The following is a 26,752-nucleotide window of genomic DNA, read 5'->3' as shown; positions in this document are numbered from 1 at the left end:
TTCAAGCTAAGAGATGTAAGGGATGTAAACAAGGATAAGAACAAAGTAAATACTTCCTTAAATTTTTTTAGCAAGTAAAATTATTGCTAAGAACCCAAAGGTGATAGTAGTGGATTTTGGGTTTGGTTTGTTGTTTTGGTTTGGGTTTGTTTTTTTTTTAACAGCTTCTAATGCTTTTTATGGCAAAACTCAGGAAAAAAAAATAGGCATGTAAACTGCTACTTAGTTGAGCTCTAGGACCACAGCAAGCCAGAGACTTCCTGCTCATTTTCCCTTGCTTCCCTTACTTTCACGCTGTCCTTTCTTCCTGGTCTCTCTCATGAGTAGAAAGCACTGAGATCCCTGGCTGTGAGTCCTGTTCCTGTCCAGTGCCAGATTCCTCAAACCGGAGAAGTTCTGCAAAGAAAGCGTAAGTTTAATGTACTCCAGAGAATTCTGTCCATAAAAGAAGTAGTGAAGCCTGAAAGAAGGCAAGCCCACAAAAATCCAACAAAAAGTAGTTTACAGTCAAAGTTTATGGGAGACAGCCATAGCCACAAACCATGCTTTTGCCCAGGAATGTTACACTTCAGCTGGGAGAAAGAACTTCCCATTTCACTCCAGATCGTTCCACAACCTGTTTTGCCCAAGCTTCTTGTTTTCTACAAGTCTGCCATCTTGCAGGGTTTTGTTAGGGAGTCTTGGACTTTCAGATGCTGTGACCGGAGCCAGAGGAGCTGGGCATTTTCTTTTGCTTTGCACGTTTGCAATATTAGAGCACTGCTTAATTAATCTGCAGTCATGGAACAATTCTGCTGTTTCCAGTACTTTGAACAAGCGGAGGAAAAAACCAACCTCCTCTTAAAGTTCAGTTTAAGCAAATCTGTGTTCTTCATAGTCAAAGTGTAAGCTATCTGTTACATGCAGGTTGCTAATGTTGGATAGTAAATGCTGTTTCTTCAGTTTCAGGGAAGATAGTTAAATAATAACTTAGTGGACCAGCAGATAAGTTTGTGGCTGATAGTACTACCCCTCCCCCAGTTGCATACTCCACATTCCTTCAGAACAAATGTTCACTTGTTGCTATAGTGTCTAAGATCAGCAGTCAGGAGGGGGGGGGGTGTGTATGTCTTGAAGGCCTGTGAGTGTTTAAAATGTAAAATCAACCCTTATGTGCAGTCCGGATATTTTTGTTGACTTAAATAATTAGCATATCTCTCTTTAGAAAAACTCTGAACTGTTTATAAGAAAGCACAGGCATTTTCCATTTTTGTTTCTTTTGAAGTGCAAAAAATCTATTACAAGGCAAAACTCCGTTCTTCCTTCTTTTTGCATTTCTGCTGTACAGAAGAATCTCAAAAAACTTAAAAAGCCTTAGCTAGTTTGTTAATTAGAATTACCTTCCCTTTCCGTCACAGCAACTAGAAATTACAAGAAACTGAAATGACAAGATTAGCAAGATGAAAGGTGCGTAGTGAGGAAGAGGATGAATAGTCAGATTTTCTTTTTTGAATGTAAATGTAAAGTTAGGCCTTTCAACAACAAGAATTCTTCTAATACAGTTTGCAGCTTAAGAAACAGGGGCACACTTGGACACAAAAACTTGTATCTCTCAAAGAACTCTGCCCCAACACCTGAAAGATAAGATTTGATCCATATCCAGTGTGAAGTCTTGTGTTCTTAACAGCAATTCCTGTGTACATGTAGGAGCTTTTGTGTTTAAAAACAAAACAATAACCCCTTGCTCTAAATTAGTTTCCTACTCTTGGCAAAATATATTATAGTGTAGCCACAAAAATATTCCATTTTCTCATTTCTCTGATGCATCGATTTATCAAAGTTGCAACATAAAACAAGAACATCAATACAAGTAATTTTTGTATGCCTAACACCATAAAGTTATGAGTTGTGACTGGCATCTTAATGATCTTGACTTCATGAAGATTGCATAGACTAAACCGTTTCTTTTCCACCAGTTTCATTGGGAGTGTTTGTTCTTCCTGTTTATGTAGCTAGGTCACAGAACTGAAGGTGACTTGTTTCTTAATTCCAAGCAAGTGTTCATGTAATCTGGCAGTTTGGTTATGTTGGATCTAATGCCTCGTTAATGGATGGGAGTTAGAGCTGCATGGCAGGGTAGGAGATCTGATACAGAGCCTGGACCTTGATCTTCATAGGTAGCTGTTTCCGTTTTTTAAGGAAAGTAGGGATTTTATGGAGGCTCATTCATTTGTCTCCCTAAAATGCCCCTTTTTATAGGAGATTGAGGTGACTCAAAATAGTTGTTTAGGTTAAACTTTCATCTTAATGACACTCATTACAGAACAGTGTAACTGAAAAACATAGGACTTCAGGAGTTTTTTTGTAGAGGCTGTGATTTAGCTGAACAAAGGATTTTTCCTTTTTACCATTTTTTCCTTGTTTACTGTTTGAAGGTACTTTCTTGGGCTAATTTAAAAAAATATGTAGGAATTCTTATTTGCCAATTTTGGTTATCTTTAGTTTGAAGACTCTGTCAACTTACGACGAAGGCTGGTTTATCAAACTTACCTCTTCAGAGTTGTGTTCTGTGTCATGACTAAACTGCTTCGGATATTTGGGCAAGTCCAGTTATTGCTTAAATCTGAAGTGACAATGAAAGCCTCATTATTGTTCAAATTTCAAAGGGCAATGAAAATATATGTAATGCAAGGAGCAGTGAAAAGCTTTTAAAGGAACTTAAAAGACTCTTATTTCTGGGCACTCAGTTACATAGTCCTTTTGCTTGTGAAGCAGCATTTAAAATGGCTCCCGTTGCTTTGGTCTAGAATGATGCTCAGAGAATGAATGCTAGGACTTTGGTCTCTCACCTTCTTGCATGTCTGTATGTGAAACAACATACAGACTTTTTAATTTTTTAATGTAAATGGGTATTGGAGGATGTATGGGAGAAATAAGAAACCTTAAGACTCAAATTCTAATAACTTAAGCAGTTCCAAAGAGCTATTGTAATAATATAGCATGTTCCCTTTTTCAAGTGTGTTGATTCTGTGTGCTGTGTTTAGCTTGGGTTCAGGGCCCACAGGTGGGTATTGCAGCAGTTCATTACATTTTTTAAAGTTCGAGACATAGAACAACCGTGGTGTTATGTATGTTGCTATGCATACTGTGAATGCTAAAAGGAACGGGAGGCTCTTATTTTGGAAAGAGTAAAGTGTTCCTTCTAACTCTTGCAATGTCTTAATCCTTTTCTAGTTTTAGGAATCTGCGAGATGTGGAAGGCCTGGTGAGGAAGTTTCAGCTAAGATGCATTGAAAATAATGTTGTCTTTGATTAAAATGAATTGCAGGATTGTAGATCAATAATTTGCAGGAAGTATATTTGTACAGTGGAGTCAAAGCACAAGCGTGTCCTCTCTCTCACCCCATGCCTTTTCAACAAGAGGTTCTGACATCTTCAGGATTTGGGGCCAAATTTCAGTTTTGTAGCACAGGATTTCCAAAGGGTGCTCTTCTCTGAGCATTGTATTGAAATTCTTCCAGTTCTTGCAGGTGTGATCAGTTTAGGGCTCTGGGTTGTGAACAAATTTAACATCTTAGTTGATGTTCTACTTTTGGACTACAGCATATTCTTAGCTCTATTTGTAAGATCAGATATTGCTGAAATAGTTATGGGCAGGGAATTCCTGAAGCATTAGCTTAAAGACTGCTCAATGTTCACAAATTCCTGTTGCTGTTTTAGTGTTCATAGTGATATGAATGGATTCTTTAGTAGGATGCCTAAGTTATTTTGCATTTTTGTTTGGTTTTTTCGGGTTTTTTTTCCTGCGGATTTTTTTTTTCATTCATTGATTGTATATAGGGTATATAAGATAGTTTGTTCTAGATGCTACCACAGCTGTGGAACTAAAAAGTCTGTCCAGAAGTTCTTCAATGCTGACAACAAGTGGGGAAAAAAAAGTTTACTGGAATCACTAAAGTGGAGGTTCAGAGAAACAGAAGAGTGTACTGGTCAGCAAAATGGGCTGTGGTCTCAGCACACAAGTAGATTAACCACTGCCAGCAGAAGAGCAGTTGAAGGAGGCAGCTTTTTGGAGGGATAGTCCTATACGTTTTGTGCTTCATTTGGTAAGGTGCAAATTGTTTATCTGAAAGCTTAGTGGCATACATGAATAGTGATAGTTGAGTGAAGACAGTTTGTGAAGGGCCTCGAGAAAGTGACCATGATAAATAGCTTAAGACAGTGTTGCAGAATGGGAAACTAACAGTAGGATTAAGGTGGCAGAGTGGTCAAATTAAATGCTCTCTGGTATTCATGTTTAAGCCCTTGTGTTAAGAGCAAGCAAACAAATTCAGCAAGGAATGGAGAACTCTTTCTAGCTGTAGCTGGCTTTGCCTGATGACTAGACATGAGATTTTAGAGAAGGTGGCGGAGAACTTAATTTGGAAAGAAAGCAATAGGTCTGGAGCATATAAATAAATCAGATTCTTAATAACGAGAGAAGCTTGTTGTAGAACATCAAATGCTGCATGCTATTGGCTGAAAATTTAAATGCATGGGGCTACTATTCAAATATGTAGTTGACCAAGTTCTGCCTGTTTCCATTATAATTTTCACATTCTGTAGCTTTTACTGGCCTGCACATCCTTTGGTTGTTTTTTTAATTTAGCATTAACTAGCTGGAATGACAACTTCAGTGGTACTAGAGGGAAATACCTGTGTAAATCCAGAATCATAAAGCAAACAGATTCTGTGGTTTGTCTTTTTCACCTTTCTATTGCAAGGTATTTGTGAAGAAACAGTACTCAATTAAAAACGCATAGTGAGCTGTGCAGTGGGTTACTGTTGTCTTTTGGGGCGTGGAAGTGTCAGTGTGACATCAGTTACTGCTATAATGACAGTGTTGTAGTGTTTTCATACAAAATCATCAAAGATGTTTTGGTGTGAAATATCTGATACCAAAATGTTATACTGCAGAGGAGGTTGACTGTTCCTGAACCTAGGAAGTGGAAAGATTTTGGAAGTATTTCCTCTTGAGTGTTCAAATGGCTCATCACTCTGTGTCACCTGTGCAAGTTATATAGTCAGGCTTTACTCTCGTGGGTGGTTGTTTCAGCAGGATTTCAATGCTGGAACTTCAAATAATCCTTTGTGTTCACCAGTTTTCTAGACAACTAATGGTACTAGCTGCTGCTTTAGTGATTTGAATCCCACTTAAAATCTAAGTTGATTTCGTGTAGCATTTTTCTTTTAGTCAACAAAACAGGAATGGAATACTATCACATCCTGTAGCAGTCCATACTTGTGTTTAAAAGATCCATTAAAAGCAGTGCACAAAGTAATGCACCTCTTGTTTAACACCATATAATCTCATAATCCTGGCTTTGTGTGGTCTTTTGAAAACTAGGTGGGCTGGCAGCAATAAAATAGCTTCTTTGCTCAATCAGTGACTTAGGCTAAAAGTGGAAGGAGCAGCCATGTAGAACAAATAGTATTTTAGGCTAAAAGTAAAATGAGTTAAAGGTTAAGTATTTTTTTGGTAATCTCTTGACGTGGGTTAGCAAAGGTTAAATTTATTTTCTTTTGAATGAATAAAACAAAACTTTCATACTACCCCTTCTGTGTGCCAGCTTGGTATGGCAAGGTCAAGTTTCTGGGGATAGTCTTTCCTTTTCTGACCTGTTCTTTTTTCAGAAATTTGTGCTGTGAAAGTTGAGTGGGTATTACTTCGTATGTTTTCAGAACTTGAACCAATATGCAAGGAACATAGTTGCTTAAGGCATAAAAGTTTTCTCATTTTATTTTAAGTGTCTTCCGTTGGCAGCTGCTCAGTCCAGGGACCGCTTTACTAAGTTTTAGTGAAATGCCCTTGAATAAGAAATCAGTAGCATACTACTAAAAGTATAGTCGCTGATCCTGATGGATGTGACTTCCTGGTGAAATGTGACTGATCAGGCTTATTGCAAATGTGTTCATCATAAGTGGACGTAAGACTACATTCTTTGACAATTTACGATTCTGACTTAAAATGTGTTCTGAAAGCGCTGAAGCATGATCCTCACCTAGTTTTATTCTTAAACTTCTGGAAGACTTAGGGAAATTATATGAACAGTGGCTAAAATGGCCATGTAGTGTGTTCACTCTCATTTGACAGAAACAGGTAAATAAGGAAACTCTAGCAATTTTCATTACTGGTTTTCTGGTCTTTAAATTTTGGGTTAATAAAAGATTAATGTATTCTAAAAATTAAACTGCATGGCTGAACACATCTAGGTTAGTTGGCTGGAATCTCAAGGCTAGTAGAATACAAAAGTTGAAGGAATGTAGCGTACAGCATATTGAAATAGATTAATGAAAAGCTGCATTGTGGTAGGTTTTTTCCAAAAGGCTTCCCCACATACACAAATGGGGAGTTCATCTATGAATTTAAATGTGAAATGAATGTGAAGTAACAACTGTTCTGCTGATGTCAGTTGGCAAACTGACATAATGAAAATATTTAACTGCTTTCAGTGTAGGCAGAATTAGAAGATTTTGATTATTCTGATGTATTTTGCATGTACACCATCTATTTTCTTGACTTTTTGAAAAGATTTTTTTAAAGACATCTTGATTTTTATAACTTTCCTTTAATTTCTGAAAAGGAATATAGTCTTGGTTTGCCCTATTTACATAGGCAAGAAGAACTTCTCAGAAGTACAAAATTGGCCCATAATTAAAATGGGGTAGGAATGTTAGCCCAGTTTAAAAACAAACCAAAATCACCATAGCTTAAGGTCACATCAGAGGCTAGTCAGCATGGTTAATGATCGAATCTAAATGGATAGACTGATGTATTTTGGCCAATCCCTGATAGCAAATGACAGACCTGAAAGGGCTGTTTGGGTATTTGTTGTACATAAAAAAAGCTAGACATGCTAGAAATCTTACCTGGAAGGCTGGACTAACAGGGGATAGTTTTGTGTTTTATTCAAGAGCAATTTTTCTGCAAAAATCGCAAGCCTGCACTTTCACCCTCTTTATTTAAAAAAGACGAGAGAGAACTTTCACCCTTAAAATATCAAAAAACCTGTAAATACCAGGTGCTTTTAAATTTTAACCTAAATTTGTACAGTCCAATTTTAAGACAAATTTCGTAGTTTAGCAGGAAATAGGCCACTGACTTGCCAAACGTTAAATCCTTTCTTGTATTATAAAAACATTATTTGTATATAATAAATCAAACATTGCTACTTTCAATGTACTGTATTCAGTAAGCTATTTGCAGGAAATTTGCATGCATTCTCACTGAGTTGGATTGGTATATTATTATTCTGAAAAAAACCTCCCAAACTTTAATGCTTTAATGTCAAATGTAGGGGGTTGGGTTACTATTTTTATGCCTTTCTTTTCCTCATTCCTAATCAAACTTCACATGTTAAACTTTCTTCATTGAAACAATTGCTTAACTGTTTATTTTCCATACATTGTCACTTTTGCTGCAATATAATGTGATTAAAACATTGGTTGCAGTGGATTCTGGAGCACATGTTGCCAAAGACGGTATGAATTTGGTATAGTGTCTTTTGATGGTGCCATGACAACAAGGGTTGCCATGACAGTGATTAACAAAAAAGCTAGGGCTGCCTAGCTTGCTATTTTGAAAGCTTCAGGTACGATGTTTCTTGACACAGGGATGGGTAGGTAGCTTCTAATTCTGCATCGTAACACAGGGTTGAAATGTGATGACTTCACTAGTGCCTTTGGCGGCTTCCAGCCTCGTTAAAGATTTTACAAGGATAAATTCTTCCAGAAATTCTGAGGGGTTTTTTTTCAGTAGATTAAAGCGTCTCATTCCTTACATCTGCAGCATGTTTATACAGATGAATAAAGGAAGAAATATGATAGCTGACTGCCGTTTTCTCATCACTCCTGAACTGTGGCCACCAACAAATAAAATATCTACACCACCATTAAAGGAAAAAAGTTTTGTTGATTTTATGGCTGTACAATCAATGAAAGTCATGCCTAGCCCATATGTTTATTGCTTTACAAAAGCTTCCTTGAGACTAGGCTAGACAGCAGTGACATAGGTCAACTTCACTATGGTCAAACCCAAGTGTAAAACATGCTTTCACTGTGTATTTGGTCAGTTCTTGTTGTGTTTTGAGTGTGATAGTGACCTCTGTCAAATCAGACAAATATGGCAGGCTGTTAATCATGTTAGAATGGGGCTGATGGGGGAGGAGGGCAAAAATAAAATGATGGGTTAATCTGGGACTGTTTGCCAAACTGCAGATTTAGGAATTAGGTGATTTCCACAATGTTCATTGTTGTGTGATGGTTTTGCCTACTCTGTGATGCTCACTGGGAAGTCTCATAGCCTGGATTAGGTTCAGAACTGAGTGCTGACAGTTTCCTAGTACACAATACGGACATCGATGAAGATAATAGTAATGTGATTTTAGTTTAAGGTTGTTTTGCTTTGAATCAGCTTCATTCCAATACTGACTTCTTTTTTTCCCCCCTGACCTAGGTGGCATAACTAGTGATACCGTGTAATCCTTCTGTGTAACATAGTGGAAACAGGATGTAATTTACCTTAATACCAAAATAAGGGTTTGTAGTAAATAAGAGTTGACAGTCTTTTAGCCAAGATGTTGGTCTTGCAAATTGAAGTGTTGGTTACTCAAACTTATTTCTTCTGAATCCTTCCAAGATTGAAAGCGATGAGGATCTGACTATTCACATTGCATAAGGTGAAACTTTAATAAAAAGTTCTGGATCCAGGTATTCAGATATTGGGGAAATTGCTTCCCAGTTTATGTGCTTGCTCTTGCCACCACCTTGCAAGACTGTTCTGTCTGGCTTCTCGCTTTCTCCTGAAGGAGACGGGGATTTATGCAGTAGATGTGAAGTGGTACTTAAAACCAGAATTGCGGCTCCTGTATTTCAGTGGAAGTAAAAGCGGAGCTGAAGTACACAGTCCTCAGCTGATCCCAGGAAAGCAGCGGTTTACAAAGGGAGTTCTCAAAATGGGGACTAGGCCTAATGAGGGCGATGGTTAGTTTCTGCCACTGGCTATGGCCCAGCGGCTTTGTACAGAAGTGGCATTTAAGTGTTCTCATCCAGTTGCATTTATTAATGTTCTTAAACTAGTGGTAACACCCACAGAGTGAGTGAGTTAATGGTAGACACTTACCAAAGACAAGGCATTTAATCATGTTCATGAGGGTAGACGGAGAAACTGTGCAAAAATAGAAGTTACCTTGTTTATAGTATGATTTTCACAACAAGTGAAATGAGTTCAAATACGTTCTGCCCCATAGTCAAAAGAATGGTCTATGTATATAAACTTGTGGCTGTAGAGAGTACGCATGGCAGGTTGTTCCTTGCTGATAGTACCTTTCACTGTGTAACATTCTTGAAAGCTATTGAATGCATGAAGTAAATAATCACATCTTTCTACTTGTAAAAAGCTTCTTATGGAAAGCAGGACCTTACTAGATGCTGTGAACTAGAATATTTGCTTTGAAAGTCTCATATGTAATTCAACTTCAAGAATTTTTCATGGATGCATTCTTTTCAGTTGGTTTATCTAGATCAACCCCCTGTCTTTCCTTTTCATCAGCGTGACCAACTTCAGTTCTAAACAAACTTTTAGCTACAGGAAAACAATAGTTGTATTAGTGGTTCCCCTTCTCTTATGACTGGTGGAAACTGGGTAGTAGAGGGAGAGTCTGCTGCTGTTAGAAAGCATTAATGTTCTAGGTGGAGAAGTGGCAAGCAGAATGGTGCATGCATCTTCTGTATGGGTCCGAACAGCAATGTAGGGTATGCGATGGCCATGGAGGGGACAAACTGTATGTTAGTCTGTATTTAAACTTGTTCTGGCGAACGTTTGTCGAAATAAACAGCTTCATAAATGTTTGGGCCAACAATAAATCAGGTCAGACAAAAGAATACCAGCCAACTGACACAGCAGTGCCTTTCCTGACTGCATGTATTGTGACCAGCCCTGACTTGGCAGAGAGGGTGGCTGGCGCTGACAAGCTTGATGAGCAAATTTTATTTTGTTTTGCATGAACAGAATCCATAGCTGTAAGGCCATTATTGCTTGCTAACGTTTGCTAAACAAAGGCTTCCTGTTGAGAAATACCTAAAATTAGAAAGCAGGTAGCTTATGCTGTTTTTACGTTAAAGGCGGATGAGTGGTTATAAAATGTGGTGACCGAAACCATTGAGGAGTGGGATGCTGGTGGCAACAGCGTGCTGCTGAGATGGCTTGGCTAACACTGACAGGCTTCCCAGCTGCTTTGTTACATCATTCTTGTGCGTTAGGTTTGTCAGCTTTGAATACATGCTTTTTCACCCTATTCTTCTTTCTCCACTTCTCCTACAGAGTATGCTTTCCTGTGGTTGCCTTTACGTTTTGGAAGAGCTTGTTTTCAGCTAATGTAAATGACAGGCTACTAAGCGCTCTCCAAGCCTTTTTTTTTTTTTTTTCCTTTTCAATTTTAAGAGCTCTGGGTTTTTTCTTTTGGGAAGACTGATTCTTCCAGGAGATTCCAGAAAACTGTAGTCACCTAAGCAAACAGCTGAACTCACGTGCCCAGAGAAGTCCTCTGTGCTGCAGGATCACTATCAGTCGCAGTCCTCTGGGCCCGAGTACTAACTAGTCTTCTATGGTATTGCAATTCATGTCATTAAGCTTGAGAAAGATTTTTAAACTCGATATAGCATCCACTGGTGGAGGAATTTCCTGCTTGACTTCATGTAGATAAATGAATGTGTACGGCGAGACAAGGGACAGAAGAAAAACTGAAAGTAAATATTAATTTTTGTGACTGCTTAAGTCAGATTGAATTGCTGCAGAAACTTGTTGGAGACACATTTCCTCATGCATTCTTTTCACTGTAAACAGTATTTGCTCTACCGTTGCTTTGGTCTCTTAGCCATTTTTGGACTCTTTAGGATTAAAGCTGTGTTTCTGTTAATCTGGCATATTTAGATTGTTTGACTACCTGAGGTTTATAAATCTGTCCTGAACAGGAAATCTCTGTTTTAGTGTCTGTTTGGCGAGTGTCAGTCGCTGAATGCGGTGTGGTTGCGGTTCCTGATGGCTTCTGCCCCCACCTCTCCCCAAGCGCTGCTTGTGTCACAGACCTTTTGTCTTCTGGAGGCACAGAAACAATGTTTCAGATATTTTGTAAACAAATAATACAGTGATGGAATACAAAGACATCTCAGTGGGGTGTAGCCAGACCTTTGCTTTTGAGAGTACAAATAACTAATGTCATGCTTGAATGCATTATTTTAGTGATAGTCTTCTCCTGGATGGTATGATAAACATCTAATTCAACTCAGCAGTTGTTTTCAACTTACATTTCCCTTTGAAGCTTACTGCTTCTGTTTCAGACTTGAAGAGCTTTGTGTCCCTTAAGTTTTTTTTTTTCCTCTCTCCTCCCCCTCCCACTAATTTTGCCTTTTTCTCCAACTCTGTTGGTCTTGTAAGATATTATCAAATCTTAGTATTAAGAAACTGCATTTGGGGATCAGATATGCTTTAATTAGTCTTCTGTATGATTTTTTTTTCCTTAACCTAACCTGTAAGGACCCTCAAGAGCCTGCTTTATCCTGTAATGACAAGCCTGTAGTTGTGGGTCACACTGAACTCGCCAGAAAAATTCATGCAGTTTGTCATACGCCTGTGATGCACTGCTTCCTGAGGACTCAAACTGGGAGTGATCTGTAGATTGGTTTGGCTGCTTTCCTGCCCTGTTTCCCCTCCCCTACTTGTTAGGGGTCCAAAAGACTACCCACCATGCCGCCAAAAGGACCTGGCTGTGGGGTATGTGCATGGGTATTCCTGATCACGTGATCAGGAACTCTTTTCTCTCCAGCCACAAGTGGACATGTGTACAACAGAAGACGGGGACACCTTCATCTTGGCTAGGCAAGAGATGCAGTTCTGGTCAAATGGTGCACTTGTGCAGACCATCTCTAGCCAAGTGACCACAATATTCATGCCCTTCACTTGAGGACTGCATATATTCTGGTTAGACAGAGACAGCTGATGTGGAAGGTTTGTGGCGTATAGCCTTCAAATGCCTCCATAAAAGCCTATCTGTCCCAGTCCTCCCAATATAAATCAGTAGTCCCAGTGAAGGATTGTGGAATATTTGTCTGCCTCTACAGGTCTGTAAAGAGATGAGATACAACCTCCATAGACTACCTCCTCCTTAATTATTTCAAAACTTAAGTCTACACTCTAGACATGTTTCTTAATAAACTAATTGGAATTACTTTTAACTAATATCCTTTTTCCTGAAAATAACATGTTACTATAATTTTCAGATACATTTTCGATGTTGTCTGAGCGACTTTGGGTTTGTGGGCATCAGTGCAGCTCTGTTGTCTTTCCTTTTCCCCGTTGCCTTTGCCTGGAGCTGCCCAGTACTCCCAACAGCATTTATTCTTGCCTTGATGGAGTACAATTGAGGCTTTGATGGATTAAAGCCCGAAGGGACCATTAAAATTCTCTGGTTTCATTTTGACAGCTATAGTATTTCTCCAAGTGTTAGAAGGTGGCAATGGCCATGCTGGCTTAGACTAAAGCTGTGTCTAACTCAGTGTCTGAGCTCCAATGACTGCCAAAAGTGAAGAGCTAGAGAAAAGTAAAAATGATAAGTTGGACATATCCTCTGAACCCTTTCTGCTTAGGGGAGTTCTTGAGCTGTCGCAGGTTACATTGTTTGTTTTAGTACAATGCTTAGCAGTTCAGTAGACTAAAGAGTGGAGTAGTTGAGTGAAAAGAAGTTCTGGAGGCAGGTTCAAAAGGAATTAAATGAATTCAAAGACTGCAGGTCTGGAAGCAGTTACTGAAGCGCATAGGAGCAACTGTGGTGCAGCAGTTGTGGGTGCTGGGGGACTGGACTGCAAAAGCGGCCAGTCTTGTCTAGTCTCCTAAGCAGCATCGCCCACTGCTGTGTAAGGCACAGGCTAGCTGGACCCGTGGCCTGACCTGGTAAGGTATTTATTGTCTCGGTAGTAACCCACAGGGAAACTTAGAAGAGCTTGTGCAGTCTCTCCTTGTTTCCATGTAAACTTCTTGTGTCAATGCTGTGTTTTGGCAAGAAATTCCACAGGTCTCTCGCATGAAGCATCACACTTTTCTGTTTTGAATCGGGCTTCTGCTTGCTCTGTTGAGTTGTCTGAAGTGTGTTATATTTAACTGAAAGACATTAGTAAGCAATTGATCCTACCCACTATTTTCATGCCTTTCATCATTTTCTAATATTCTTCCCTATCCCCTACAAAGCATTTCTTATCCAGTGTCCCAGCGTCTGCTATTGTTGCTTGCATGGAAACTGCTTCAAGCCTGAATTGCTTTCCCCAGTAAGTTCCAAACTCTGAGCTATAGTATGCCTTTAGATCAATGTGTGTTTGTCATAAACTACCTCTGCCACTAATGTATATGTACTGAATCATAGCCACATTTAGTAACAGCCTCTTAACATTTTTTGCCTTTGCTGTGTTTGAGTCCTCAGTTAAAAACTATTATGTATACATGTCATGGTTTAACCCCAGCCAGCAACTAAGCACCACACAGCTGCTCACTCCCCCTCCCCCTCCCAGTGGGATGGGGGAGAGAATCGGAAGAGCAAAAGTAAGAAAACTCATGGGTTGAGAGAAGAACAGTTTAATAATTGAAATAAAATAATTAAAAATTGTAGTGAAAAGGAAAACAACAGCAACAAAGAAGGAACAAACCCCAGGAAAAACAAGTGATGCAACGGCTCGTCATGTGCTGACTGATGCCCAGCCCATCCCCGAGCAGTGGTCACTGCCCCCTGGCCGACTCCCCCCAGTTTCTATACTGAGCATGATGCCATCCAGTCTGGAAGAGCCCTTCGGCCAGGCTGGGTCAGCTGTCCTGGCTGTGCCCCCTCCCAGCTTCTTGTGCGCCGGGCAGAGCACAGGAAGCTGAGAAGTCCTTGACTGGTGTAAGCACTACGTAGCAACAACTAAAACATCAGGGTGTTACCAACATTATTCTCATCCTAAATCCAAAATGCAGCACTATACCAGCTACTAGGAAGAAAATTAACTCTATCCCAGCTGAAACCAGGACAATAGATGTAAATGAAGATAAAGCCACAACTATGTTTCATAAATTACATAGAGCTTTCTTAATTTACTGCTGTGTAAGATGGGTTTTCCTAGACTTCTGTGTCCCCTGTTACAGATAGAGCTTCCTACTCCCCTCCAGCAGGAAAAAACATGCAAAGTGCTGCTGAATGGTAGATAAAGTTTTTGCCTTAGTCTGCTTCCTGAGTCAAGGTTTTTCCTTTGACCATGTATAAGCTACTCTGAGTTGAAAAAAAATCTGATATTTGACATCTAGGGAGATAAAGCCTGAAGCACAGTAGTCCTCAGAAGGCTTGCTTTTGCACTTGATACAATCACCTGTAATTTGTATGTAGTCCCCCCACCTACCCACCTGACAGTAGTGATATACTGTACTGATGTGTGACCTTGTACTTTGATTCCTCAGAAAAATTTAGGTGCCTCTAGCCTAAATATAATGTCTTGTAGCCAGAACAAAATGGCTCAGATTTGAAACTGTTCTCTGAGCAACACTGAATCAGTTTGCACTGTACTGTAATTGTCTGTATTGACCTGTTTGTTATCATGGCCACAGACAACATAGAATTGCCATTCCTTTTTGCTCAGTGGGGAAGTGAGTCAGCTTGTATTAGATCCTCTTTTTCTTTTTCATAAGCTAGACTTTCCTGAATTTGAAAGCTTTTTACCACAACTTGCAACGCAGCACTCTAGCACATGTGAAACTTTAATTCCGTGCACCAGCACCTCTTCTGTAACAGAACGGAAGAGCTTGTGGTTTATCCTGTGCCATGTATGCAAGAAGAACTTTTTTTTTTTTAAATAAGGCGGCGAGGCAGGATTTAGGGGCACATAGCAAGAGGCTTATGCTGTAAAAACCATTGCCCTATATGTGTGCTTTTTTGAGAATTTTTCTGATTAGGCCTAATTCCACAAAATAATCTAGGTGTTCAACTTCTTTATGAGGACTGACGTGCTTAAAGACAGACCTTTGCTTATATACTAAAGATGCTTGAGATTCGACTGACGTGTGAGTTAAAAGCTAGCCAATGTTTGGCAAAAATCTTTGTTTAATTCTATGAATAAACAGAAATGGTGTTGAATTTGTATCAGGTGAAGAAATGCCTAATGAGCAATCCAAACCTGCTTTTGTTGATACTCTTTTTTGAATATATGTAATTATCAAAATGGTGCTTGATTAAATGACACGAGAAAAAGAAGATGGTATAATTCAGAAACCTTAGGGCATTGGTGTAGAGTCTCTTTTTTTATTAGTATACTTGCTTGACTTTTTGGGAGAAATGAGTTTATGTGTAAACAGCATACAACATTGCAGGTAAACTGTTGGCATTGTTTTTTAACAATTACTTTGTTCTAAGCAGGCACAGCTTCCATATGGCCTAGACTTCAGTGCAGCTGAATACCATCAAAGTGGTTTGTAATGTGATTGCGTGTTAATTACTATTTTAATGTAGTTTCTCCTTTACTTTTTTCAGAAAATCAAGATGGCCTGCATCAGGTAGTACACGAACGCCTGGGGGAGTTGCTACGTGTTTTAAAAGCAGTGATAAATAAACATCAGACTCTAAACTCAGTCGATATTCTTAGTGCTGTAGGAACAGTTATTGCAAAAGTAAAAGGTAAGGAATTACTACCTTTCATATTGGAAAATTGTAATTAATGACTTGATTGACTCTGGCTTGGAGTTTTAGATAAGATTCTATGTATACAGAAGAAACAGGGTTGTCTTTCTTCTAAGAGAAATACCTTAACACTTGTTTAAAAATACCTTCTCCAAGTGAAAAGTAATATTAAATAGCTTGTTCTCCTGTTGATGTAATAAAATTCTTCTTATAGGAAGCTGGCTGCAAACCCACACCAAATTCCAAAAGCACAAACCTTTGATCTTGAGCTTTTCTTTACCTGTGGATCACAGAATAATAAACCTTGCATTTATCCTCTTAGAGATTTGCCCAAAATCTTTACTTAATTCTATAATTTGTAGGGATGGTGTTGTATTTATATCAAGTGAAGAAGTAACTAAATAAGCAATCCAAATCTGAATGGCCTAATACTTAGTTATAAATTCCACAAACAGATCATAAGTACGGTAAAGGTGTCAACAGCAACAAAAAAAGCCTTGCAGACATATACGTTAATACTTTGCATTGCTGGCCTTTGCTGCTGAAGTTCTCTGCGTGTCAGACAAATGCAAATGGTGAAGCACACCATTGCTCCAGCCCCATAAACCATAGCTCTTTCTTCTCTGTGTAGCCTTTGACTGCGGCTCTCCCTACTCTGGAATAAGTCCAGTAGATGACTGTGGAACCAGTACGGTTTCTTCCGTGTGGTGTGGAGAATGCTTTGAGTAGGGTTAAATCTCCACCTATTGCCTGTGTTAAATCATGTGGAACATCTTCCTTCAGAGATGTGTAATTTAGTTTTTCTCCTTGTTCTAGGGTTTTTCCCCTTGTTTCCTAATTATCTTAGTATGTCTGAACATACACTGCTGATTGAGTAAAGTAGGAATATCGGTTAAAATGCTAATGTGTTTAGCTGCCTGAATCCTGTATCTTGGATTCTTCCAAGCTTCTTATGGTTTCTTCCTATTGATCTATAGTTTTGCCAGTTTGTTTGATCTTGGCAGGTACTAGCAGCCCACTTTGCCTTTTCTTCCTGTTACATGTAGAGTTTCCTATAGATCTGTCCCTGGTATTTGAAATGATCACAGGATTGTAACTCTGCAACTTCTGAACTTGCTTTAGACAATTCTACATAACAGTAGAAATGCAGAGGGTATCCCTGAGAGGCTGCTGTTTGTCTCATTGATCTCGGGAAGAGTTAAGTACACATGTACAATGGTAATCAGATATTTACACATGAGAACAGGTTAAATGTTTAGTGAACATAATTCTACGTCCACCTTAGACAAGCTCTTTCCATGCTTAAATGCTATGATAAGATTACTGTGTCTCTTCCATGCCCCCCTAATTTCAGCGGACAATGTTCAACTGCTCTTTAATTTAAGAAATGTTGAGGAGAACTGACTTAATGTATGCAAGTAAATCAAATTACATCCGCCTTTGCTAAATCATGTTTCCAAAAGCTATTGCAATAATACCTATCCTCTCTGGACTACATAGTTTATCAGTGTTGTTCTTGATATGCAATGCCCCAAATTGGTGACTGTCTATACGGTCCAAGTTTACTGTTACAGAGTAAAGCAGTAGAATTACTTTCCTTGTCTCACATGGTAACATTGTTGATTGATTCCATAATTATGTTGATCTTTTTGTTAACTTTTGTGTTCGATTTAATGTTCATGATAAGTCCAAGGTCACTTTCTGTAGTTCTAGTGCTGAACTAGTTTTCCAGATCTAGATTTATGTGTTCTCCCTCCTACCCTTCTACTTCCGAAGTGGAGAATTAAGCACTTTGTTGGATTACATGATCCGTTCCTCCAGAGTACTTGCAGCCCTCTGAATTTGATGCCATACATATTTTTTTTTTTCTTGGTGCACACTGTTCCATCATACAGTTTCAATAGCACTGAACCCTGGGCAGATACATCGGTGTTTAATACATTTTCTTACATGCTTCTGTTTCTGCCAGGTTTGAGTAGCTGTTCTTTAAATAGTTATTTTGGGATTCGTTTATTTCTCTTGATAGTGAGCAGAAGAAATAACTTTAGTACTAAGCCTTTTTTTGGCAATACAGATATTCATGAATACTTTTTAGCTTTTTCCCTCCTGAACAGATTTTAGTTCATATAATTTATATGTTTGCACTTGGAATAAACTACTAATGTTTGTGTTGTAGAGTTCACTCACTGTTAACATACTGAGTTTATGAGGAGCTACAGTCATGGAGGGGTTGCGTTATTTCCTATATGGAAAGAAAAACTACTGTTAGGAAAGCACTGTGCATATTGTATAATTACAGAATTTTGAAAGTAACTCTACTCTTCATTGTTGTAAGAGTGCCACTTGAAACAAAAGCAGTATGGTCATGCCTTCCAGTTTTCTGTCAAATGTGTTGAAACGGGTGAAGCTGTAAGACCATACTTCAGGTACATCTGAAAAGTCTGTGTCCAGCCATAGCTCACTTGAACTATCTTAAATATAATCTTGTATGATGAGAAACCTCTCAAAGAAAAAAGGCACGAAAGGAGTTGATTTTGTTATGGTAGCAGTCTTTGTCCTTGAGCTGGAACTGAGCTCGAGTTTTGAATTTGTTTTCCGCTCTTGGTTACATTACTCTGTGAATAATTTTCTCATTGGCAATTGTTTGACAGTACTGAAAATCTAGCTTTAGGACTCCTGCTACAGGATCCAAAGTACAGTGATGGTATAGTGCACAGTGCTGATCTGATACAAATGTGTTCTTCCAGCTTGAATAAATAAATAAAAAGTGCAATTGCTGTTCATAGCACTCTCACTCATGGAGTTATTCATTTGTCTCATAAGCAGCATACGTTCTGGACCTAGAACAGAGAGGCTGGCCTAAACTGTCTGGTTGTTCTTTGGCTAAAGCAAACACGAACTCGCTCTGTGGCGAATCGCTGTTCCTGTGGTCCAGCGCTGTGTGACCTCGCCTCCCAGAGTTCCCAAGTTAATCGCAAGGAAAGGGAGCTCCGGATCACACTAAAGGTGGTGGTCTTGGGCAGTCCTACCTCAATATTTGTAGCCTTTGATACAAACAAGTACTTTCGTATGGAGACTTTAGTAACACCTATCGGTGTTTGCTCAGCCATTTGTTGTATTCCTCATGTATCTGGAGATGGAAACAAGGAGTTACAGGGCTTCAGCTCTTTCCGCCTGGTACTTCGGTCCTACTTCTCTGAGAACAGCAAAACCTCCCCCCAGTATAACCTGTGGTAAATGTGAAGGCAGTTTGTCTTCAGCACCTGTTTGGTTTTTACAGCTGGTTTTTGTGTGAAGATCATACTGCTCCATGTTTGTATTCAAACCGAAGTGTATGACTGCTGGAACTGAGGCAGCTGAAGTAAAAATACAGCATGTTGTGGTGAATTGTGAGCATATCAGACCTCAGGTTTGCTTACAGTGGCCTGCCGGTAACACATGCGTTCACAGGTTTTCAGCTGTGGTTCTTTCAATAGAAGTAATGTAACTTTTGAATAAACAGGAAGCTACAAGAATGTGAGGAGCTGGTAGGACAGAACCAGTATCCTCTTTCCTCTGTCTTCCCAGGCTGTGTTAATGGGACATTATGAAAGAAGTTAATCTGACTCATCTGTTTCTTGTCATTGGAGGACAGAACTATAAAAAGATGTGGAAGCACTCTGTATCTGTAGTCAGATTTATGACTAGGAAGAAGATTAACCTGAGATGGAAAATTTCTCATGTTTATTTAGGAGGGAATGAAATAGAAACAAGCTGGGATTTACACGTGATATCCCCCCCTCTTCAGAAATAGAAGCATAACTGGTTTAGGTTCTAGAAAGACCTTTTTGAATCTTTGCGTAATGCCACGGTTTCAAATCTAGTTTGTATTTGGAACTTGGTTATTTGGAAAATGATTATTTTAACAAATGACTGCCTTTGCTCTTAATGAAATCAGTTACAATAACTCTGGAACCAGTGACTGGCAGTGACTCTAGCTTGTGAAGTATTCTCCTAAGTTTGACAAGTTGAACTGTGATTTAAACGTGATGTCCAGTGTAGACAGACCATCCCCTTTAAATTACCACAAGTGGGAATATTTTGAATACTAGCAGAAATTAGAGTGCTTGTGCCCCTCCTTCAAGCCTCTCAGTCATTTCTCAGGTCCTTCAGTGGGAATGATATGAATGTGCTTGTAGTTCTGCTTTGGATGTCTAATGCTTTGCCTTTTGGACAGATTGAAGGAAAAAGTAGCTATAGCATGTTACCTTAATCTTGCTACAGCAAATGATGTTTGGCAGAACAGATAATGTCAGACTTTTACCATTTTAGACTGAGGTTGCAGGAGAATGTAGGGGTGAAGGGAAAGAACCTTGATTTCTCTGGTTGTATCTTGGATGTGACATGGTTCACCAGGCCTCTTTGCTTGGACTCTGCTACTTATACGTGCTTACTTGAGTGCTTCGTGAAGAGTATCTTCTAAATGACACCTCACTTGATCTGGAAGACTTGAGACTTATTGAAGCGTCCTGCCTGGAACCTGTTTAGACTCCTGTTTCTGGAAGTCACTTCCCAGTCTGGCACACCATCATACTCATAGTTGTTATTTTCCCACTCAGTGTCTTTAAATAGTTGAAGGCCCCAGAGTATATAGTTCTCTTGATCCCACGCTGAATTCAAGTTTGTACTGTTCTTTTGCTCTAAATTGCCCCTTTGACTTAATTGAATCACTAGAATCACGCAGATTCCTGGTAAAGCTGAAAATTTCAGTTGTCTTGTAGAAATTCCCTTTTTAGGTATATTTTTTTCCTAATAGTTCTGCATCAAAGTTAAATACCTCTGGCAAGGTGAAGTAATTTCAATTTTGTTGGTGTATCAGTGATGTAAATTCAGAGCAAAATTTATTACGGAGGGAGTAGGAAACAGTTCCTCAAACTTGTCTTGTTGGCATCCAGCTAAAGCTGGGGTGGCTGCCAAACGTGGTAGTAAGTACAGGCTGGTGAAATTACATGGCACAGAGAACTAAAAGTAGAACAGTGGGGCCTGGACAGGCTGCTGGCCTTCTCTAGCTGTGAGATTCTGAGAATGCTCTTCTACCTCTTTCCAGTCTGCATACTACTGCTCTTTACTCAGGTTCCTCCCCCTGTATTTTTTACACATTTTTTTTTTTAAGATGAGAGGTAATAACAAGAAGTATTACAAGTCTTTGTTTTGGGAGAGGGAGTGTTTTTTGGTCTTGGTTGGTTTTCTCGTTTGCTTGGGTGGTGGTTTTGTTTTTGAAATAGTTCCGAAAGGTTCTTGAAAGCATTGTTGGGAGTTTAAGGACAGAAAACTGGTTGCAAAGGTATTCGGTTCCAACAAGTCAGCCAGTTGCTTACTGCTTAAAAGTCATCTAGTAAAGTATGGATTGAAGATGTATTCCTGTGTAAGAAAATAGATCATTGTGTTACTGTATCTGTCTATTAGGTATGAGAAAATTGACCTGCAAAGAGTAAATTCAGCAAATTGGTGTAGTTTAGACTTGTCCAGGCTCTGCAGACAGCTGGCAAGGTAGCTTTGCTGCTGCCAGTCCTGCATGTGTCTATGGGGAGGGGGAAGGAGGAAGCAAGCAGACTCCTGCAGACTCTGGCGTGGCTGTGTCCCCTGGGTTTCCTGGGCTGTGCTGTCTGGCTTTGACTGGAAGAAGACACAAGAGCATCACAGAAGCTTGTGTGCTGTGCTGTGGTCGCTGTGAGCTGTCTTAAGCAGCAACTTCTAAAGACCCTGGTTGCACTTTGGTCTTGACAGCTGACGGCCTCTTCTTCATAGTTTCAGAAGCATTGTTCAAATGTCCTCAGGTGTTGCTTCAGCTTCTGGGATTCTGGCTTCCAAAGCTTCCATGGCTCTTGCTGGTTCTCCAGCCTGTTCTGTACTTGATTTAGAAAGCTTTTGATGGCATGACCCAAGAGTTGAAACTTTGCAGTGTCTTGCAGCATTTTGATGAGGTTGCCAAACCCACCTCAGTTTGAACGCAGCTTTGCTAGCTTTGGAAATACAGATCCACTTTAATGCAAGCTAGGCTTGCATTTCAGGTGCTGGATTCTGGATTTTAATGTATTGCTATCAGGTGATTTTTTTTTTTTAAAGTTTGTTATGTGCCATCTGAAGTCTTGCTTAAAAGTGTTGTTAAGTTGTATACTTGCTTTGAAATCTGTAGAACTATAGATAGCTGGCTGTCATTTCCAGACATGGAAAGATTACTATAGTTCATTGTTGTCAGTAGCTATTGTGTGCAGTCAGGATGTCCTGGGGAAAGAGCGTGCATGCTTTAAAGTCGATGTTAAGTACATCAGCATTCCAGTGGTAGTAAGCTAGAAGAAAGCTGTTTGTATTCCACTGAGTTACTAAGAGCTTGGACTAAACTTTTTTGGGAGAAGTGGTAATTCTGAAAAATTTGAGATTGGTTATTCCATTTGTGATGGATCCTGAAAAGAAAGGATTTCTCTGGTATATAAAGTGTAAAGCTTAACAAAACTCTTCCTGGAACAGGAAGGCAGAGTGAAACAAACAGCATTTCTTTAGGGAGAGGCTATCTATATTAATGTCTCATTAGCAAAGTGAAAGAAGTGCTCTTTCTCTGAAGACACTGCAGCTAATGGATATACGAATGTTTCAGTGGTAAGTGCTTTGAATGTATAGACAGATTTTGTTGATTCCTTTTATTTTTGAAACAGTTTGCATTTCATGCTGGCACCCAAAAGATTTTTCCAGTCATTAGTGGCTGGTAATCAATAGATCTCGTAGTAACTGTTGTTGCTTAATGATTTGGAATGCAAGTTTAGATTTATAAGCAGTGTTATCTCTGGAAAGCTGAGGTTTTCAAGTAATCTGAATTTAAAAAAAATAAAGACATCTACTGCTATTTACAAAGTTGTTAAAAAAAAAAAAAAATCATCTGTTGAGCTTTATGGAGTCTCATTTCAAACAAAGGTGCCAGAGGCACGTTTTTATGTAATTACAAAGTGTAGAAGAATGAAGAGGTAGGAAAAGCCTTAAGTTAGCAGTGAACTGTGGCAACAGAGACTGTTAATATTTTTGTAATACGTGGCGATTTTTTTTTTGCTGTAGGCTTATTACAACACATTCTTCCAGACCTGCAAGTAATTGTGAAAATAGCCCACAAGAAGAATACATATTTGCCGTAATAGCTTTGTATAGAAATAGTTGTTATAAAAATGTCGATCAGGCCTGTTGGCATGCTGTGTAAAAAGGAATGGATTCAACTGTGTTAATTTACAGGTTAAAAACTTTTCCTTTCACAAAGGAAGCCTAATGGGGGAGCAGATTACTGTACTTTCTTTGTTTAGGCACCTGGCAGGAAGTTTGAATACTTTAATCTTAAAAAGTCTGTTACTTTAATTTGCTACAAAAATGTGTATAGAATGGACAACATTTTAACGTGATTTAATTTTTGCTACTTCTAGAAGACATTGAGGTCCATTATTTCCATATTTGTACTTGAAATGTAAGGAGGATACGTAAATTAACATTGTCACAGGTCTTGCAAAAGGTGATGAGTAGGGGTGAATAGCTGTACATGTGTCATTGTGGTATTTCTGAAACAGATGAGCCGAAGTGTAACTTAGGCATCTAGATAATTAAGAATGTTGCATTGCTTAAAAAAAAAATAAACTTTTTAAAACTAAATACTAATGTGGAATTGGCACTTCTTGCAATTTAAAATTGGGAAAATTTCCATCCAGAGGGCTCAGCTTTGGCTTAAAGGAGTGTATGCGACTTCTCTACAAAAAATTCCCCAGTCACCAATGATTAAGGAGTTAAGTTGGAAACAGAAAAAAATGGTTGTGCTTTTTTTGTCTTCTCCTTTGTCCCTCCGCCCCCTTGTCTACCAGTTGTTAATAGAAACTCTGGATGAATCATTCTTGTCTGATTATTCCAGTTTGTCATGGAAGCATGTTAAAGGCTCAGTGTTGAGTGGGTAAAGCCTTGTCTTGATCACCAGTTTAAACCATCTAGTTTGTCCAGGAACGCTCCTTTTCCTATTTTGTAACAACGATAGTTATGCTGAGCTTCTTCCCCACTTTTAACAGGCAAAACCGAGGGGCTTTTGCCAGACTATGGAGCTATTAAAGGGGTTTGCAATGGACACTACCGTTTGATAGCTTTCTGTTTGTCTGTACTCAAGCCAGAAATCCTGTGTTCTGGATACATACACAGGATCACATACAGTTGGGGGGGGGGCGGGGGCATAAACTACTGCTCCTGTTCTGAATTCTGAAATTTCTACCCAGAAAAGAAACAGTTTTTCAAATATTTGACTGAATTTGTGAGCAGCTTTGTGGTGTTGCTGCTGCTGTGTGATTTGAGGCTTGCTGGTAAATGACTGTTTTTCCTCTTCCTCTCACATTACCATCATGTTCCCACACAAAGCCGCTTCTTAAGTGGGAAGGTATAGGAAGTGAAAGAGTAATCCAATTTCAGTGTGGGAAGCATCTGGATTGTGTTAATTTCTTTCCTTTAGTATTTACTTTCTTACTGATCTTCTTTAAAGCTGTGTTTTTTCAATTGTTCAGAAAAGTATAATGTGTGTTCTGTAGGAGACTGTGTATAAAATTTGTCTATAGACCTAGTAAACTTGCTTGATTGAACCCACCTCTCACCCTTGGGTTTTCATTTTCTTCCTAAGCGGTGAACTTCAAAGAAGTTAACGAAGAAAACAAGCGAGAACTCTTCAGTGAAATATTTTCTTCCATTGAAACATTGGCATTCACCTTTGGAAACGTGTAAGTTGGAATCCAGAAGGAGTTTTTGAAGAGCTCAGTTGAGCTGAATCAAATTAAGACTAAACAACAACAAAAACTTTAGTTTTCTTCTGGACAAATACCAGCTGATAAACTAATTTAAATTAACCTCATCCAGAACAATTTTACTGCTTTGTTTGGGTTTTTGGTTTGGTTTGGTTTTTTTCTTAACAAGGAAAACGATGGTATAGAAATTGCAGGGAATATAAGGCTACTTCTGAAAACCGTTTGCAGAATTTTTAAAGGATATTAGAAACACCATCTCAATTTTTGTTCTCAGGGATCTGAAATTGCTTGGTGAGGTAAAGTAATGAAGTAACACAATTCTTTGTTTTTCTGGCAGTGTTTCAGACTTCCTTATGGGAGATGTAGACAATGGCTCGTCATTGGGACTTCCTGTATCTCGGAGAAGTCGGGTATGCTAAACGCGTTCTCTTGGAGTGTGGAATGATATCTTTTAAAGGAGATTTTCATGTCCATTGAAACTATGTGCGTTATGGGGCTGGGACACTTGGAGTCTTCTGAGTGTTAAAACAAGATTAAACCCATGAAAAAAAATGCATTCAAGGTTTTGGATACTTGAATGTATGATCAGTTCTGAATGCCAGTGATGACTCAAAGGGGCTAGTGCTCAAATATGTAAATGATAACCTGCTGCATTTGTATTTGGGATTTTTAAATGCGTTAAGTGAAAAGAACTAAATATTTAAGACACTTGAATGATTTTCCTGCTGGAGTAGTTAGAATAGACCTGTTAAACTTAGAAGCTAAAGGTTTAATCACCTCTTTTTGGCTTTTAAAGACTAATACTCATTACAAAGTAACATTTTCTTCTTCCAGAGCCCAGTTTGTGCTGTAGCTGTTGCAACAACAATTCACTGAGAGAACTGAAATAGCACTGTCAACTTATAGGTAGTCAAAGAAAAACATTAGCGTTTTAAACTCCCTTTTAAACACTTTGAAGGTGAGATTAAAAAATGCTCAGTACCAAATTCTGTTCTGAATTTTGTGTATCTAGAAGCAGACTTTCAAGTAAATCAAGTTAAACTAAAAGTTACGTGCAAGGCAAATACAGTTGATAATTGGTGTGTATGACAAGCTAAGTTGTAGCAAGGTTAAAAATTTTAATTGTGGGTTTTTTTTAAAGGCTTCGTTGAAACGTACTTAAGGCTTAGCATTCCTTCACACAGGCTTGATCATAGCAATGCTGTGCAGCTACAGCTGAGAAGTAATCTTTTTATATTTTCACTATGTTTGATAACACACATGTGAGAAAGATGAATGATCACAGAAGTTCTACTTCTTGTACCTGCTACAAAACTCATCTTCACAAACAACGTGGAGGGGAAGGAAGCTACTTGGAAAACTGGTTCCAGCAGATGTAGAATCAGAGGACTAGGCTGCTGGTAAAAAGTATGAAATAAAATAGCATAGAAGCCAGCATTTCATGCAACTTAAATGATGTTTTGAACGAGTACTATTTCAGCTAATGGGTTTACTAGCAGAAGGATGGTGCTGAATTTGTCAACATTTTAATCTTGTAATGGCTCTGCAATGCAAAAATACGTTCCTGTGGAGCGAGATGGTCCCACATATTGTATTATGAAGTGAATGCTTGGCTGAAAGACCGCTCTTCTGAACATGGGGGTGGGGCAAAGACCAAGGGGAAATTAGAATATAGCAAAATGAAGAAGGAATTCTATACTAGATGCTCCAAAAGTCACCAGCTTATATTTAAAAGCCCTTTTTTGTAGTGCCACTTGCTTTTCCTAATGTGGAAGGGAACAATTAGAAATTTTGGAGCAGGTAGGATTATATGGTTCAATTTCTTGGAAATATGTCTTCAATTTAAGTGTATTTTCATTCAGACAAATAAATACACATTTAACAGATGAAGCTTTTCACTTTGATTTGCAATTCAGAGAGCAGTTTGGAGGCCAACTAGGAGTTGAGTGTTAGGAGGAGTTAAATGCAAAATGTTGAAGTAGCTCTATTAACTTTTTATTCCTGTAGATACATTAAGTGGTTGAACATAGCAGCTAGCTGTATCTTAAAAAGATTAGAGCATAATATTTTGGTAGAATTTAACATGTAAATGCTTTGAGGGTTAATTAAGGAGAGAGACTTTAATTGCCTGTTAAGTTAGGGACCTCTCTAACTAAGCTGTTGAGGATTGCTCTAAGGTGGTGGGGGGACACAACTGATCTTGCTTCTCTTGACTGCAGGGGAGTCCACATTCTTTAGTTCAGGCATTCCACTTGGAAG

The 26,752-nt window shown here is 38.8% G+C and overlaps 1 protein-coding gene across 5 annotated transcripts in view; it reads left to right on the top strand.

Moving 5' to 3' along the window:
• The window catches only part of ARHGAP29 (Rho GTPase activating protein 29), a 54,984-nt gene that overhangs the window by 10,520 nt on the left and 17,712 nt on the right, over positions 1-26,752 (top strand). For 4 of the 5 annotated variants that reach the window (XM_087733182.1, XM_087733183.1, XM_087733180.1 and 1 more), the window contains exons 3-5: positions 15,561-15,704; positions 24,373-24,469; positions 24,831-24,903. In XM_087733182.1, coding sequence (XP_087589308.1) covers positions 15,561-15,704; positions 24,373-24,469; positions 24,831-24,903 — 314 coding nt within the window. Of the gene's footprint in view, positions 1-15,560; positions 15,705-22,115; positions 22,344-24,372; positions 24,470-24,830; positions 24,904-26,752 lie in introns of those variants that run through there. The other variant, XM_087733184.1, reaches the window with a different exon arrangement.

The sequence above is a fragment of the Nipponia nippon genome, unplaced genomic scaffold (assembly GCF_047370975.1).
Source record: "Nipponia nippon isolate SJK-2023a ecotype South Korea unplaced genomic scaffold, ASM4737097v1 scaffold_5, whole genome shotgun sequence".
Lineage (NCBI taxonomy): Eukaryota > Metazoa > Chordata > Aves > Pelecaniformes > Threskiornithidae > Nipponia > Nipponia nippon.
Note: the sequence above shows the minus strand (reverse complement) of the source record. Positions and strands in the feature narration are given on the sequence as shown.